The 15891-nt window shown below is 34.4% G+C and overlaps 1 protein-coding gene across 2 annotated transcripts in view; it reads left to right on the top strand.

The window, feature by feature from the left end:
• Nucleotides 1-15891, top strand: part of DNAJB14 (DnaJ heat shock protein family (Hsp40) member B14) — a 47155-nt gene that overhangs the window by 3498 nt on the left and 27766 nt on the right. For both annotated transcript variants that reach the window (XM_025873502.2, XM_073892023.1), the window contains exon 2: nt 13482-13653. In XM_025873502.2, coding sequence (XP_025729287.1) covers nt 13482-13653 — 172 coding nt within the window. The remainder of the gene's footprint in view (nt 1-13481; nt 13654-15891) is intronic.

The raw sequence follows: 15891 nt of genomic DNA, 5'->3' as shown, positions 1-15891 counted from the left end.
ATGCTTCATTGAGAAACTTTATATTCTTTCAGTGTTTGTTTTTTTCTTAACTAAGCTCTGTGCCCAACATAGCTTGAACTCACAGTCCTGAGATCAAGAGTCACGTGCTCTACGGACTGAACCAGCCAGGTACCCCTATCATATAAGCAATTTGAATCAGTCTGCTAAAGGATACTGTAAGATATAAAAGCACAACACAGTTGTTGCTCTTAAAGACATGAACCTAGAGAACATTAAGAAAAATAACAGTGAAAATTAATAGTACAATGTTTTGTAAAGGCAGTCTGTGATTACCAAGGAAAGTGATAGTTTACAGTTGTGGTGTGGTCAGAAAATCTTAGTTCAGATGCATACATACTTTGCCTTTGACAGTTTTGTAACCAGGGACAAGTTACTTAGCATCTCTAAGTGTTCTTTAGTTGTGAAATTAAGATTTCATCCCAGGATTGAGGTGAGCTTTGCTGAAATAAAGTTATGCTCAAATACTTGGCAGAGTGCGTTTTACATAGAATGTTCTCAGAAGGTGTTTATTTTTTTTAAAGATTTTATTTATTTGAGAGAGAGAGAGAGAGAGAGAGAGAGAGAGAGAGAGCACATGAGAGGGGGGAGGGTCAGAGGGAGAAGCAGACTCCCCGCCGAGCAGGGAGCCCAATGCGGGACTCGATCCCGGGACTCCGGGATCATGACCTGAGCCGGAGGCAGTCCCCCGACCAACTGAGCCACCCAGGCGCCCCTCTCAGAAGGTGTTTAATGGTAGGAGGGAGGAAGGAGAAGGTCTAGGACGTTTGTGTAAGTCCTGAGAAAATAATTAGTGTAGGAAGAAATCGAAGCTAGTGGTTAAAATGAAATTTTAAAATTGTATCCCTGAATTTCTCCTATTCTAGATTACTAATAAATTCCTACGCCTCGGGGTTTTGACTGAAGGTTCCTCTGGATGTGTTTTCATACTAACATAGGCAAAAGAAAACATTGCGTATTGACTTTCATTATTCTTAGACAGTGAATGGGAAAATGTGAGAGTAAATTCTAACTAAACTCCAGAATTTTTATCCTCTTCACATTTGATTTTTGCCAGGTGAGCAGTTTGATTGATAAAACACTTAAAAAAGTTGGCAAGAGTTTTCCTTGAGGAAAAGCTTGATCTTCAAATGGATCTAGGACATTGTTGCTTTCTGTGTTTTTAGTTGAGGATATTATTTTATGGATCATTTATTTCAGTGGACTTCTAAGTGAATTGAATTTTGCAAATATTCAAGTATTTTCATACTATGAGTTTGGTTTATGTTCAAAAGGATTGGTATGTGTGACTAGCTACTACATATTCTGGAAAAATAATGTCAGCAGGCAGAAAAGTAAATTACTTTTTAGTTTCTTAAACTGTATATTTATTGAATTATTGATATGTTTTGGACTTTAACAGAGGGATACAATCTCACTGTTTTAATGCTTTACATTGCTATTTACTTAGTATTAACTGTCAGTGATTCATACTGATTGGGGGGCGATTAGTATAGATTGTTTTTTTTCGAAGAAAAGCATTTTGATTGTTTTCAAGAATTTCTTAGTAACTTGAACTAAAGTGTGGCCTACAACTTCAAAAAAGGCCATCCTGTGTCTGCTTTAATGAATGGATAACTCATGTGTAATTTGCAGTATCTATCTGCACAATAACAATTAAAATAGTCCCCTATTTTTTCCCTCATGTGAAAGATATATGTATAGAATTTTCCTTTTTTTTACTACATTATTTAAAATTTAAATCTAATAAAAAATTCAAAGTTCTGTCCCTCTTTTGCCTCGCTTAAAATAGTAAAATAAAGCTTTTCAAACTGTCATTACACATGTGGAGTATTAGCCACACTGTTCCTTTTAAGGCAATTCCATTTTCTATTTCTGACTTAATTAAATTTTAGTGACAAGTACAAATTATACATTCAGAACAAATATTCCATAACATTGAATTAAGGGTTATAAAATGATCTCCAAGTTTCAGCTAATAGCCAAAGTGTTTTATAGTTAAAGGAGGAATACTGAATTTAGTTTTGAACCTTAATTTTATAGTTGTGTGACCTTACATATGTAACTATTTTTTGGGCCCTCCATTTTCTCATCTCTAAAATGGGGATACATTTATTTAACACACATTTACTGAATCCACACTTCCTTGTGGCTACGGAGGAAGTGAATAATAAGTCCTTGTCCTCTTAGAGCTTACATTCTACAGGAATGAAATATGATGTATGTGCTGGACATAATAATGACTCAATTCCTGTAATTCTCCTTTCCTTTCTTGAAACTTAGTTATCTCATCTGTAATTTTCATGGGATTATTATAAATATATTTTATTAAGTGCTGTAAGAATGTCATGTGTTATTACTAAGCCAAAAGTATTTGGATACTGCCTTGGCGTCAACAGTATAATATTTGTCTCTTTTCTGTCATTTTTAGTTGTTTGAGCAGAAAACAATTGCTGTAAGTTAGGATTGCTTTCCACTTAGATTCAACTGCTCATTCCATGCTTAGTTAACATGTGGTTGTCCCTATTTTGCTGCATGCATTCCTTGTGCTATGCTGTCTGTGTATATAGCTGTCCCTCTCCTAGATTAAAAAGTCTTTTGCCATCAGGAACCATTTTAATCTTATTATCCTTTTTACTCCCCTGGTACCTGACAGTATTTGCTTTGGCATATATAAGCCTGTATTTTCTGGAACGATACCTTTTTATATAACTTTATTCCCTTCAATAAAGATGATTTGCTAAATAATTAAATGAAAATCTTAGAGCTTAACATGCTATTCACAAATGAAGCTTTTAAATAATCAGGTAAGTATTCAAAAATGTATATATAAAAATTGTCACTAGCAAAATTTGGAAAGAGTGTAAATGTTCATCAGTGGGAATTGATTAAATAAATTACATTGCATTCAGATACTATGCATCTATTAAAAATGATAATGTGCCTCAATAATTTTCCATCTGCTGATCCCCTCACCCTGCTCATTGGCCATAAATCCCCAGCATTCTTTGCTGAATTCGGAGTTAAGCCTGATTACTCCCCTACTGCAGTAGTCCTGAATAAGATATAAATAAATAAATAAATACATAAATACATAAATAAATGATGTGGACTGATATTTATTGATAAAAAATGAAATACATGATGTCTTATGAACTAAATAAAGGTAAAGCTATCATCATATATAGATTATTCTAATTTTGTTTAAGCATACATAAAAAACTCGACAGCTAACTAGAGTAACTAGAGTCAAATATACCAAAATGGTTGAGTGATTTTCTTGTGTGGGATTTATAAGTGATTTTTACTTTGTTACGCCTTTTTTAATGAGCTGAGAAATACTACTTTTATAATCACACAAATAAAAGCTGTTTCTGGTTTGTGAAGAGGAGGAAAACATCCATTTGTCTTTCAAATTATTTATCCTTATTTTAGATTTAGCTAATAGTGGACATTCTATATAACAGGTGTGCAGTAGAAACTTATGAAATAAAAACAGATCTTGGTTCTTCACTTTTGGATGATTCACATAAACATTTTTAATACTGTATTTACTTTTTTACCAGTCCTAAATACGGAGTATTCTTAAGTGCAGAGTCTGTCACAACCCCAAAAGTAAAGCAATACATGTGGAAAGTGAAGGCATAAAATGATATTGTATAATTTTGAAAACCAAAAGTAAACGTAGTCTGTTTTATAAGTTTATAAGTACTGTATTTGATTTGTAAGTACCATATTCGCCCAGCTAGTGTTTGTAATACTGCACATTATTGCTAATGAGATCTCATGTGAAAAATCCAATGTGTTCTAAATTCTGGCGGTATTTGAACTGAATCATATTACCTTCTCAGGCATTGGTTTTAGAAATTAATACACACAGGCTTGCTGAGTCCATTTTTAAGATGGCAAACCTGGATATTGAGACCCAGAGGTAATGGAACTTGTCCAAATTTTCACTCTTTGGAGCCAAAGAGTGTTTGGTGTGAGTGCATGTACACACGTAGCCATTGTTAAGCAAAAGCCCCTATGCATGAAATTGTAGAATTTTCAGTATCATAAAGATGTTGAAAATATAAAACAACATCCTGCTTCAGCAATATTCAGCGTCTAGCTATTAACCTGGAAGATGTCCAGAAAAACACTGGAAGATCATTTTTGTGCTAAGAATGAAAGGGAATGTACAGATAACTTCTAACTAGCATGCATAGGGACTTGGTGTCCACCTATAAATGCTAAACACATAAAATCATTTTCATATCTGGCTCCACAAGTTTTTAAAAATTCTTCATTTATTAGCTGAACTACTTCTATAAAGAGGTATTTCCCCTTTCCTGTCTTGGGGTTACATAGTGGTACAGTTCATACAGGAAAGACAAGTGCTTGATTGCTTTTATCAGTTTTCAAGAAAAGGAGTTGGTTCCCTTTTTTTCCCCAAAAGCAGTTAATTAGTATAGTTGACCCTTGAATAACATGGGTTTGAACTGTGTGGATCCACTAATCAGATTTTTTTTTCTAATTACAATACAGTACTATAAATGTATTTTCCTTATAATTTTCTTAGTAACATTTTTTTCTCTAGCTTATTTTATTGTAAGAATACAGTATGTAATACATATACAACATGTGTTAATCAAGTATTTATATCATTGGTAAGGCTTCCTTCCAGTCAATAGTAGGCTATTAGTAGTTAGGCTTTTAGTGAGCCAAAAGTTATGTGGGTATTTTTAACTGCATGTGGATTGGTGCCCCTAACTGCTGGGTTGTTCAGGATCAACTGTATTATTTTTTAGGTCTTTGGCCAGTAGGGAGCCCCTTCGCATTTAGCTCCTGAGTACAGACAGATTCCCAGTAGTCTTTAATAGTTGGCTTGCTGTTTGTTGTAACAGAATGTTTCAGGCTCCTCTTGTACATTTTCTGTGATAGATCTGGAACCAATCATATCTCCAATAAGTTTCTGTTAGTGGAAAATGGTGTTTCAACATCACAATCTGGCACTAAGGATGCGGTAGCTACTAGATTGTTCATTATTTCTGGGCTTTTTCAGTGTACAGACTAGGAAATAACTTTTTTTTTTCCTAAAGCTAAAACAGCTTATGAGTTTATACTTTCACTTATTCAAATTAAGCACTTTGGGGTGTTAAATTGCTCTAGTTTATATTTCTTTTTTTTTTTCTAGCTTATATTTCTATTTCCTTCCTTCCACAGTAGTATGCTGGTTCTCAAGACCATGGTAAATGATAGAATATGTCATAATTATTTTTTTGCTTTCTGCCACATCATATACTTACATAATAGTTTCAGAGTAGTATTACCAATACTACTCCCCTAATACAGTTATTGAAAAGTTAAAATTTTTAGCATATACTCTCCCCATTTTCCCCCCCCATTTCAAGTTTTTTAACATTTTGAAATAATTTAAAATTTCTAGAAAAGTCACAAGAATAGTATAGATTTCCCTTGTGTATTTCACTCAGGCTTCTATTTGATAAAATTTTACTACATTTGCTTTATCATGCCCTTCCTCTGTCCTTTCCTGCTGTCTCCCCGTCCCATGCATACATGCATACATGCACAATTTGTTCTTACTATATTTTTTCCTGAACCAGTTAAGAGTAAGTTGTAGACATGATGTCCCGTTACCCCTCAATAATTCAGTGTATATTTTCTAAGACAGGGACACTCTTATATAACCACAGTACAACCATTAAATTAATGAAATTAATGCATGTACCTCTTTCAGATTCTACCCATCTTCCCAGTTATGTCTTTGATAACAAAAAAGACACATGTTGCATTTATTTGACATGTTTTATTGTCCAGATTATCTTTTCTTTTTTCTCTCTTGACCTTGGCATTTTTGATGAGTACAGGCCAGTTATTTTATAGAATTTCCCTCAATTTGGGTTTGACATTTCCTCATATGAATTTTTGGCAGGAACACAAAGAAGTGATGTTGTTTTCTTAGTATAACATATCAGGAATGATCTGGTCTTTATTGATTGATGCTAATTTTCATCACTTGTTTGAGTTGCTGATTGTCAGGTTTCTCCGTTCTAAATGACTTTGTTTCCCCTTTGTAATTAATAAATATTTTTTGGGAAAATACTTGAAACCGTGTAAATGTCCTGTTCCCCAACAAGCTTCCCAACTCCTTTTAGCATCCATCGATGATTCTTTCCTGAACAAATTTCTAATGGTTGTCAGTGGTGGTTTTCTAATTCTGTCATTACTTCTACAATTTATTAGTTGGCATTCAACTTTATTTATTAGTTTGGATTCATGGATTCCTATTTAATCCATTACTATCATGTTTTTGAAAGACTTATTTATTTGAGAGAGAGTGAGCATGTGGGTGAGTGGGGGGAGGGGGAGAGGGAGAGGGAGAGGGAGAGAATCTCAAGTAGACTCCCCACTGAGCATGGGGATGATGTGGGGCTCAATCTCATGACCCATGAGATCGTGACCTGAGCCAATACCAAGAGTCAGACACTCAACCAACTGAGCCACCCAGGCACCCCCATTGCTATCATTTTTTTTTTTTTTAAGATTTTATTTATTTATTCATGAGAGACAGGGAAAGAGAGAGGGAGAAGCAGGCTCCCAAGGAGCAGGGAGCCCGATGCGGGACTCGATCCCAGGACCCCGGGATCATGACCTGAGCCGAAGGCAGACGCCCAACCATCTGAGCCACCCAGGCGCCCCATTGCTATCATTTTTAATTTTGATGCTCAGATTGCCTCAGATTTAGTCAGGAGTCCCTTCAGACTGACTCCTGTGTCTTTTTCACTTTAACTTTTTGACATGTCTCCATCACTCTTTGAGCTTCCTTACTTTCTGGCACAAAACAATTTTCAGGTTCACTTTTTATTTTATTGTCCTGGGAATCAGCTGTTTCTCCAAGGAGCTCTTACTCTTTTCAGTGGACAATGGTACTTGGAACCTAAGATAGACACACTAGATAGGCTTCTTGCTACAGGGTTTTCATTGCCTTTGGGTCCTCTCAGTCGACAGAGCTAAGAAATTATGTGTGAATGTATGTATGTATATGTATGTGTATGTATATCTGTGTGTTATATGTGTTTGTATATGGACATATGCACATTTATAGTAATTTAATCTTTATTAATTTTGATATCTGTGCAATACTCACAAACCTCCCTTTCAGTCCAACAGAGTTCATTCTCTGTTTCCATGTTTGTAATGCCATTCTGAGGCCTGTTTTTGGCTATTGCTGCCCTCTTGGTTCCAGTAAGCTTCCTTCATCCAAGTGTCAGCTGCCAAAAGGTAGAAAAGGAAAGGGAAGAGAAGACCAATAATTTGTTTTTTCAAGTAAAAGACAAGCCAGAAGAAGCCCACCATTTAAAAAATATTTGAATCTGTCTACAGTGTCGGAGCATATTATTATTATATACTATATGTGCTTTCTTTTAATCGTCATTTAGTCTTATCTCTGTAGGTCACTATACATTTAGTTCTCACCATCAGTCCTTATATCAGTGTGTTTATAATTATTTTGTATTCCTGAAGCTTGTTCTCTAGTAGATTTTTAGGAAGGGCTTGTGGGAACTATGCTCTTAAGTTCTGGAATGTTGAAAAACGTTCATCTGGGGACTTAGTGCTTGAAGTTAGTTGGTGCATACAAAATACTTGACTGAAATTTTCTTTCTTTGGATATCTAAATATGTTATTCCATTGTTTTCTGCAAATACTACTGATAAAATTTGATGACAATCTAATTTTCTTTCATTTATAAGTTGTTTTATCTTTTTGCCTAGATGCTTCGTTAATTTTACTAGAATATATTTTGGTGTTGGTTATTTTGGGTCAATATTCTTAGGTATGTGATTTGCCCTTTCATTATATGACTTTAGATGTTTTTATCGGAGAAGTTTTCCCCAATTATTGTTTTATTCCCTTGCTTTATTTTTCCTTTTTAGGACTCCTATTATATGTATGTTGGATGTTCTTTAACTATTTTCAGTATTTGCCATTTTTTTCTAATTTTTTGTCTTTTTCATTTTTTAATTTAAATTTTTTTCCTCTTTTTAATATTCTCTTTTGCTTACACAAAGTTATCTCTAGTTTATTAATTCCTTATTTCTTCTAGTTTAGTCTTTTTTTCTGAATTGGTTTTTTTCTTTTATTTCTTGTTGTTTCCTGAGTTTTATCACCTAAGCTCTGAATGAATAATTCCGGGGGTTGTTCTAATTCTAATTTATGGTGTACTTTTGTATTGTGTATAACTTTTTAAAATCTTTTCAGCTTGTTTTGAAGTAGTGGTTTATAGCATTTACCTGTTCTGTTGGCAAGTCTTTGTGGTATGTTTTCATTGTCTTCAGAGATTTATTTTATTCCTATTCACTTTTTTTCTCACAATAACTTTGTATCAGATATCAGTTCTACCATTTTCTTTTACTAATTTTTTATACTCATTTTTATGTGAAGTTAATTAGCCTTTCTAAATACACAGAGATCCTTCTCCAGTTTTTGGGTAATGTTTGAAAATATATCACCTTGCTTTATAAGCTCTCTCTCTTTTCTCCTTCCTCACTTCATCTGGAGTTTCTTATTTCTTTTACTGCCCCTGTCCTCTTCAGTATGGGTCCTGTTCCTAGCAGGTTCTTGGTGTGGCTTTTGCTCTGGATGGGAGTTTTGACTGATTAGTTTTGAGCATTTTAGTGCCGGAGTTTCTATGCCCTTAGGAGTTTATTGTGGACCCTGTCACTCACATGCTACGATAGGAGCAGAACTCATTCTTTTTTACATACTTTTCTCAGTTTTGCCTGATGTGTTGTAATACAGAAAGTCCCTGTTGGTTATTTTGGAGTTCTTTTGTTCTGTGGACTGGCAAATGCCCTGTTACTGTACTCTACTTCTTCCCACACAGATGGTAAAACCCACATAAATCTTGTAGCTTTATTGGTGGTTCATCCCCATCTTCTGGTCCTTTGGGATTTTGTTCATGAGGTTTTGATTTTGCTATCTAATTGCTCAGATTTTATAAGGGAATTGGCAGAGATTTAAAATTTTAGCTGCTGTCACATCCTTCTTCCCAGAATTCTTACAAAATTTTTGAGAATTTTTGTGAACCACTAACCTCTAGACCATGCTGGCTTCTGCTCTCAAAGTTAACATTATGTTGCATTAAATACAAACTAAATATAGTTGAAAATTAACTATATAACATATATTATACTTGTTAATAACTAATAAGTTGCTGTCTAAGAGCCTTTCTGCATCATCTACAACTAGATATTATAAAAAAAATTTCTTATGTCTTTGGTGACCTCTTGAATGCATTAGCTAGGGAAAAGATACGGTAGAAAGAAGTGTGTGTGTATACACACACTTATATACTTATATACATACATATATACACTTATATACATGTATAAGTGCATATATGATATAAATAATAAACAACTATATGTTTGCAAATTTGCCAACACTGCTAGGATCTTTAAAAAATATATATAATAGCCTTACTGAGATACAATTCGCATATGTATAATTCATTCTTTTAAAGTATACCATTCAGTGGGTTTTAGTACATTCACAGTTGTGCAACCATTGCAGCAAACAATTTTAGAACACTTTCTTAATCTTAGAAAGAAACCCTATACTCATTAGCAGTTAATCCTCATTTGTCCCCAATTCCACCCTTTCCTCCCCACTAGCCCTTGGCAGTGACTAATATACTTTATTCTGTGTACATTTGCCTATTTTATACATTTCATATAAATAGAATCATACAATATTTCTGACTGTTTTTTTTTAACTAAGCATGTTTTCAAATTCATCTGTGTTGTAGCATATATCAGCTTCATTTTTTCCCCAAATTTTTAAAAAAAGATTTTATTTATTTATTTCAGAGAGAGAGAGAGAGCACGCCTGTGCATGCACAAGTGGGGGGAGGGGCAGAGGGAGAAGCAGACGCCCTGCTCAGCAGGGAGTCCATTGTGAGGCTCGATCCCAGGACCCTGGAGTCATGACAAGAGCTGAAAGCAGATGCTTAACTGACTGAGCCACCCAGGTGCCCCCTTTTCCCCAAACCTTTATTTAAATTCTAGTTAGTTAATATACAGTGCAATATTGGTTTTAAGAATGGAGTTCAGTGGTTCATCACTTACATATAACACCCAGTGCTCATCATAACAAGTGGCCTCCTTAATACCCATTACCCATCTAGCCCATCCCCCACCCACCTGCCTCCATCAACCCTTAGTTTGTTCTCTATCATTAAGAGTTTCTTATGGTTCGTTTCCCTCTCTCTTTTTTTTCCTCCCCCTCCCATCTGTTCTCCTGTTTTGTTTCTTAAATTCTACATATAAGTGAAATCATATGGTATTTGTCTTTCTCTGACTGCTTTCACTTAGCATAATACACTCTAGCTCCATGTTGCACCATGTTGTTGCAAATGGTAAGATTTCATTCTTTTTGATGGCTGAGTAATATTCCATTATAGATTAGATAGATAGATAGATAGATAGATAGATAGATGATAGATAGATAGATAGATAGATAGATAGATAGATAGATAGATAGACAGACAGACAGACCACATCTTCTTTATCCTTCATCAGTCGATGGACATTTGGGCTCTTTCCATACTTTGGCTATTAATAATGCTGCTATAAACATCAGGGTGCATGTACCCCTTTGAATCTGTATTTTTGTATCCTTTGGGTAAACACCTAATAGTGCAATTGCTGGATCGTAGAAGTAGTTCTATTTTTAACTTTTTGAGGAAGCTCCGTACTGTTTTCCAGAATGGCTGCACCAGTTTGCATTCCTATCAAGAGTGCAGGAGGGTTCCCCTTTTTCTGAATCCTCACCAACACCTGTTGTTTCTTGTGTTGTTAATTTTAGCTTTCTGACAGGTGTAACCATCATGGATTTGATTTGTATTTCCCTGATGACAAGTGATGTTGAGCGTCTTTTCATATGTCTGTTAGCCATTTGTGTATCTTCTTTGGAAAAAATGTCGTTTTTAGAAGACTTCTTTGGATAAATGTCTATTCATGTCTTCTGCCCATTTCTTAACTGGATTATCGGTCTTTTGGGTGTTGAGTTTGATAAGTTCTTTATAGATTTTGGATACTAACCCTTTATCAGATATGTCATTTGCAATTATCTTCTCCCATTCCATAGTTTTAGTTTTTTGCCTTTTAGTTTTGTTGATTGTTTCCATAGTACTTCATTTCTTTTTATTGTTGAATAATATTCCATTGTATGGACATATCACATTTTATCCATTCATCAACTGATGAACATTTGGAGTGTTTCCAATGTTTTTCTATTATGAACAATGCTACTGTGAACATTTCTGAACCAGTTTTTGTGTAGATGTGTGTTTTTATTTCTCTTGGGTATATGTCTTTTTCAGATGTATGATTTCCTAAATATGTTCTCCCTTTCTGTGGATTGTCTTCTTACTTTACTAATAATATAATAATATTCCTTGAAGGGACAAAGTTTTTAATTTTTTTTAAAGATTTTATTTATTTAATTGACAGAGAGAGAGACAGTGTGAGAGGGAACACAAGCAGGGGGAGTGGGAGAGGGAGAGGCAGGCTTCCAGCCGGGCAGGGAACCTGATGGAAGGCTCGATCCCAGGACCCCGGGATCATGACCTGAGCTGAAGGCAGTCGCTTAACCAACTGAGCCCCCCAGGTGCCCCCAAAGTTTTTAATTTTGATGAAGTCTAGTTTCTCTATTTTTCTTTGTCACCTGTACTTTTATCTAAAAATGTTTTGCCTGACTCAAGGTCACAAAGATGTATTCCTATCTTTTCTTCTAGGAAGAAATTTTTCTTTACTTCTGTATTTTCTTCACACACACATTTAGGTGTATGATCTGTTTTAAGCTAATTTTTGTATATGGTCTAACAAAGGGGCCCAAATTCATTTTTTTGCATGTGGATATTCACTTGTCCCAGCACCATTTGTTGACCCACATTTTCTGATATGTAGTACATTCATTTTTCTTCAGTTCTACTTTTTCATTTCTATTATGATTATTTCTTTGGTATATGAGTTGTCTCAATTTTTTTTCCTAACCCATTTGTGATCTTTCTACTTAAGTTTTTAAACTGGTTTCTTATTTAAATGTATTGTGCTCATTTGTAGAATATATGACTACTTCTTAGAAATTCAAAGAGAGTAATATTATGGTCTAGCTATAATGTAGTCAGTGTTTTCATTCCTTGTGTGCCTGAAAGGATGAATATTCACCAGTTGTTGGACATAATGTTATATCTCTTAGGTCAAGCTTGATAAATTAGACATTTATATCATTTGTATCCTGGTGACTTTTTTCATCTACCCAATGTTAGTTAATAAATGACATTGCATTGTGTTATATTGAAATGTGTTAAAATTTTCTCCCACCATGGCGAATTTCTCTGTTTCTTCCTTTTAGTTCCTTTTTCTATGTTTAGTTTTTCTTAAACATTTATTAAAAGATTTTATTTATTTATTTGTGAGAGAGAGAGTGAGCATGTGCAAGTGGAGGGAGAGAGATAGAGGGAGAGGGAGAAGCAGACTCTCCGCTGATCAGGGACCTTGAGATCATGACCTGAGCTGAAGGCAGATGCTTAACTGACCGAGCCACCCAGTCTGCCCTTATGTTTAGTTTTAACTTAATGGAAAGTTTCAAGCGTACACAAAAGAAAGAATAGTGTAATTAATTCCTATTGCCCTCTCATCTTTAACCCTTATGAATATATATGGCCAATCTTATTTTATATATATTTTCTCTACCCTTTCTTTTATGTTCCTCCAGTATTTTAAAGCAAATCCTAGACATAACTGTATTACTGTTTTATAGACTCAATGTTTAGATTTATTCATACATTTACCACAGAATTTGCTCACCATTCCCTTTTACATTTTCACCTATCTGGAAGCATTTTCCTTCTGCCCAAAACCTATATATTACAGTATCCTTTAGTGAAATCTTAGTGGTAAATTTTATCCATTTTTGTTTCTTTGAAATGTTTTTAATCTTGAGCATTTTTAGAAAATAAGTGCAGAATTCAAGTTGACAGTTATTCTTTCTGACCATTTTGAAGGTATTATTTCCATGCCTTTTAGCTGCCATTGTTGTTGTTGAGAAATAGAAAGTCTAATTTCTGTTTCTTTGTAGATAATCTCATTGGCTTCTTTAATGACTCTCTCTTTTTCTTTGGTATTCTGTAGTTTCACCATGATACGACAAATGAAAGTGTGTCATAGGAATTAAATGATAGTATTTTTGAGTTATTAGATTTAACTTCTTAATATTCTAAGTGATGTGGTCTTAAACAGGTATATAAGGGAATATATTTTATTTTAAAAAGCCATATGGTGAAGACTTTTAGAGTACATGATTCTTAATTTTTCAGCTTTATAACTTTCTTCTCAAGATCATGTGTATATACATGATGTAACATGGTATAGTATGCTTTCTGTATCTTTCTACAGCACTGTTGGAGATAATTATGAAAAATGGAAGCACCGCTGGAAATAGCCCTCATTGCCGAAAACCGTCAGGTTGTGGTGATCAAAACAAGCCTAATTGTACAAAGGACAGCACATCTGGTAGCGGTGAAAGTGGAAAGGGCTACACCAAAGACCAAGTAGATGGAGTTCTCAGGTAGGGATAAATATGACATATCTCAACTAGAATTGATACTAACATAATTTTTTAATGTTATAACACCTAAAAAAATGTGTGAACTATAATTCAGTGGAAGAACAAACCCAGAAGAATTGAACTCTGGGTGTCTTATGCCTTATGTTACTTATCAGATCAGTCTGTAAAGTACCAACTCTATGGAAGTTTCCATCTTTTAAAGTAACTTATAAGGCAAACGTTGCTTCCAGATATTTTTTCTTGGGGAATATTATTTCAATTTTTTGACACAGTGTAATATTTAGATAACTGTATTAGGAGAGGATAATAGAGGAGAAAGAATTGTTTTGTCTTTGTATACAGGAAAGTAGGAGAATTTCATATGAGAGGAAAATTGAGGGCAATAGCAGCAACATGTTCAAATTCACTTGTATTAATGTAGCACAATTTTTTTCTATTTCTTTAAAGACATCTTTATATATATATATGCAAACATATAATTATGTCCTCTTCTTTTAATATTTTTCATACTCTAATTATTCTGCCTCTGTGTTTTTAGTTTTACCTCATGTTATACTTCTACTTTAAGTAAAAGAATTAGGTAGAGTTGGAAAATTGTGAACTAGATTTTGGGTCTCTGATGTAACTGATTTTATAATTAAGAAAAGCTTTTCTGGAAATAAAATGAACCTTTGAGTATGAAACACTACAGAAAATGCTGTTTTGTTTTCTGCTACAGCTTAGGGAAACTTTATTGATATTTTACTGATGTTGCTCTCTAGCAAGGTTGAAGGACTCTAAACAGTGATTAATCAGATAATTCACATGGAGAATGAATTATAGTACAGTGAACTAGCTCAAGTGAAGAGCAGATAAAACTAGATTGTCTTTCTCTTAATGTTTTCTTATCTACTTTTCTTCTGATCTTATTTCCTTTTTTTCCTCATCCTTTTTTCTCCATTGCTTTTTAGTTCATTCTTTTTTTCTTACCATAATTTAGAATTGAAGTCAGTTTATTTTTTTATTTTTTTAAAGATTTTATTTATTTATTTGACAGAGAGAGACACAGCAAGAGCAGGAACACAAGCAGGGGGAGTGGAAGAGGGAGAAGCAGGCTTCCCGCAGAGCAGGGAGCCTAATGCGGGGCTCAATGCCAGGACCCCGGGATCATGACCTGAGCCGAAGGCAGATGCTTAATGACTGAGCCACCCAGGCGCCCCCTAGAATTGAAGTCATTTTAAATAAAATATCAATTGATTTACATTTTTCTTTTTTCCCTACATATTTAGATGCTAAGCTTGATTGTAATATTTTATCTGAGGGTGGCCACAGATGTTGGTGTTGGTGGAAGAAAAGAAAAAAAAGACTACCTAATCATGGTGAAGCCATGCTAAAGGCTATTTGATTAGCATGAATGGTAGTGAAGCACTTTTGGGATATAACTTTGCTAACTACTTTTATAACTAGTATTGTGTGATTGAGAGTTGGCTGACTATGTGAGATAGGTGAATGAATAAATGAGAGACTTCCTTTTGAATTTCTTCAAGAAAAAGCTTTAATTAAATGGTGTACTGAAATGTGTTCCAGGAAACCACATCTATTTGAAAACAAATTGTATTTTCTTGTAGAATTGACTTTCTATTGGGAGAATGTGTTCTTAATGAAAGACCTAAATAAAGTTAATTGTATTATATGTGATTTCTGTTTAGAAGCATTTTGTGATTAAAGAAAAGACTATAGAACTACTTATGTATTTTGGAAATATCACCAAAGAATAGAGTTGAAAGTTTTGGAGAATAGGTATGCCCTAAATCTGGTGCTATTTTTAAAAAAATTTTTTTTCTTCGTTTCCTCTGTCCTCCCCTTAAAAGGAAAAGAGGAGTAGCTCAAGGTATGGTAGAAATAAGGAACGAAGAGCAGTGCTTTGTTTTACTATCTCTTGGAGTATTTAGGCAGGGTATCTTGAGAATGGAAGAATGAAAGATGATGGTGGGTACAGATATACTTTGTGTATGGCCAGATTTGGAAAGATGGAAACAGGAGATTGAGGGAGTTTCTGTCTGTTGGCTTCTATATTCTCTGGGAAATTGGAGAGGAGGTTATCCTCTGAGAGTTAGAAGAAAAGAGATGAGATTGGAAACTTGAGGAGAGTTGTAAAAGTATGGAAAATTTACAGAGTGGAAAGGCAAAGGGAATGGAAGGATTGCTCGTTAGCTTTGAGGACCTAGCCAAGTTTCAGACCATGAATTCTTATTGGGT

The sequence above is a fragment of the Callorhinus ursinus genome, unplaced genomic scaffold (assembly GCF_003265705.2).
Source record: "Callorhinus ursinus isolate GAN/ISIS: 27379988/994484 unplaced genomic scaffold, GSC_fseal_2.0 scaffold4, whole genome shotgun sequence".
Taxonomy (NCBI): Eukaryota; Metazoa; Chordata; class Mammalia; order Carnivora; family Otariidae; genus Callorhinus; species Callorhinus ursinus.
Note: the sequence above shows the minus strand (reverse complement) of the source record. Positions and strands in the feature narration are given on the sequence as shown.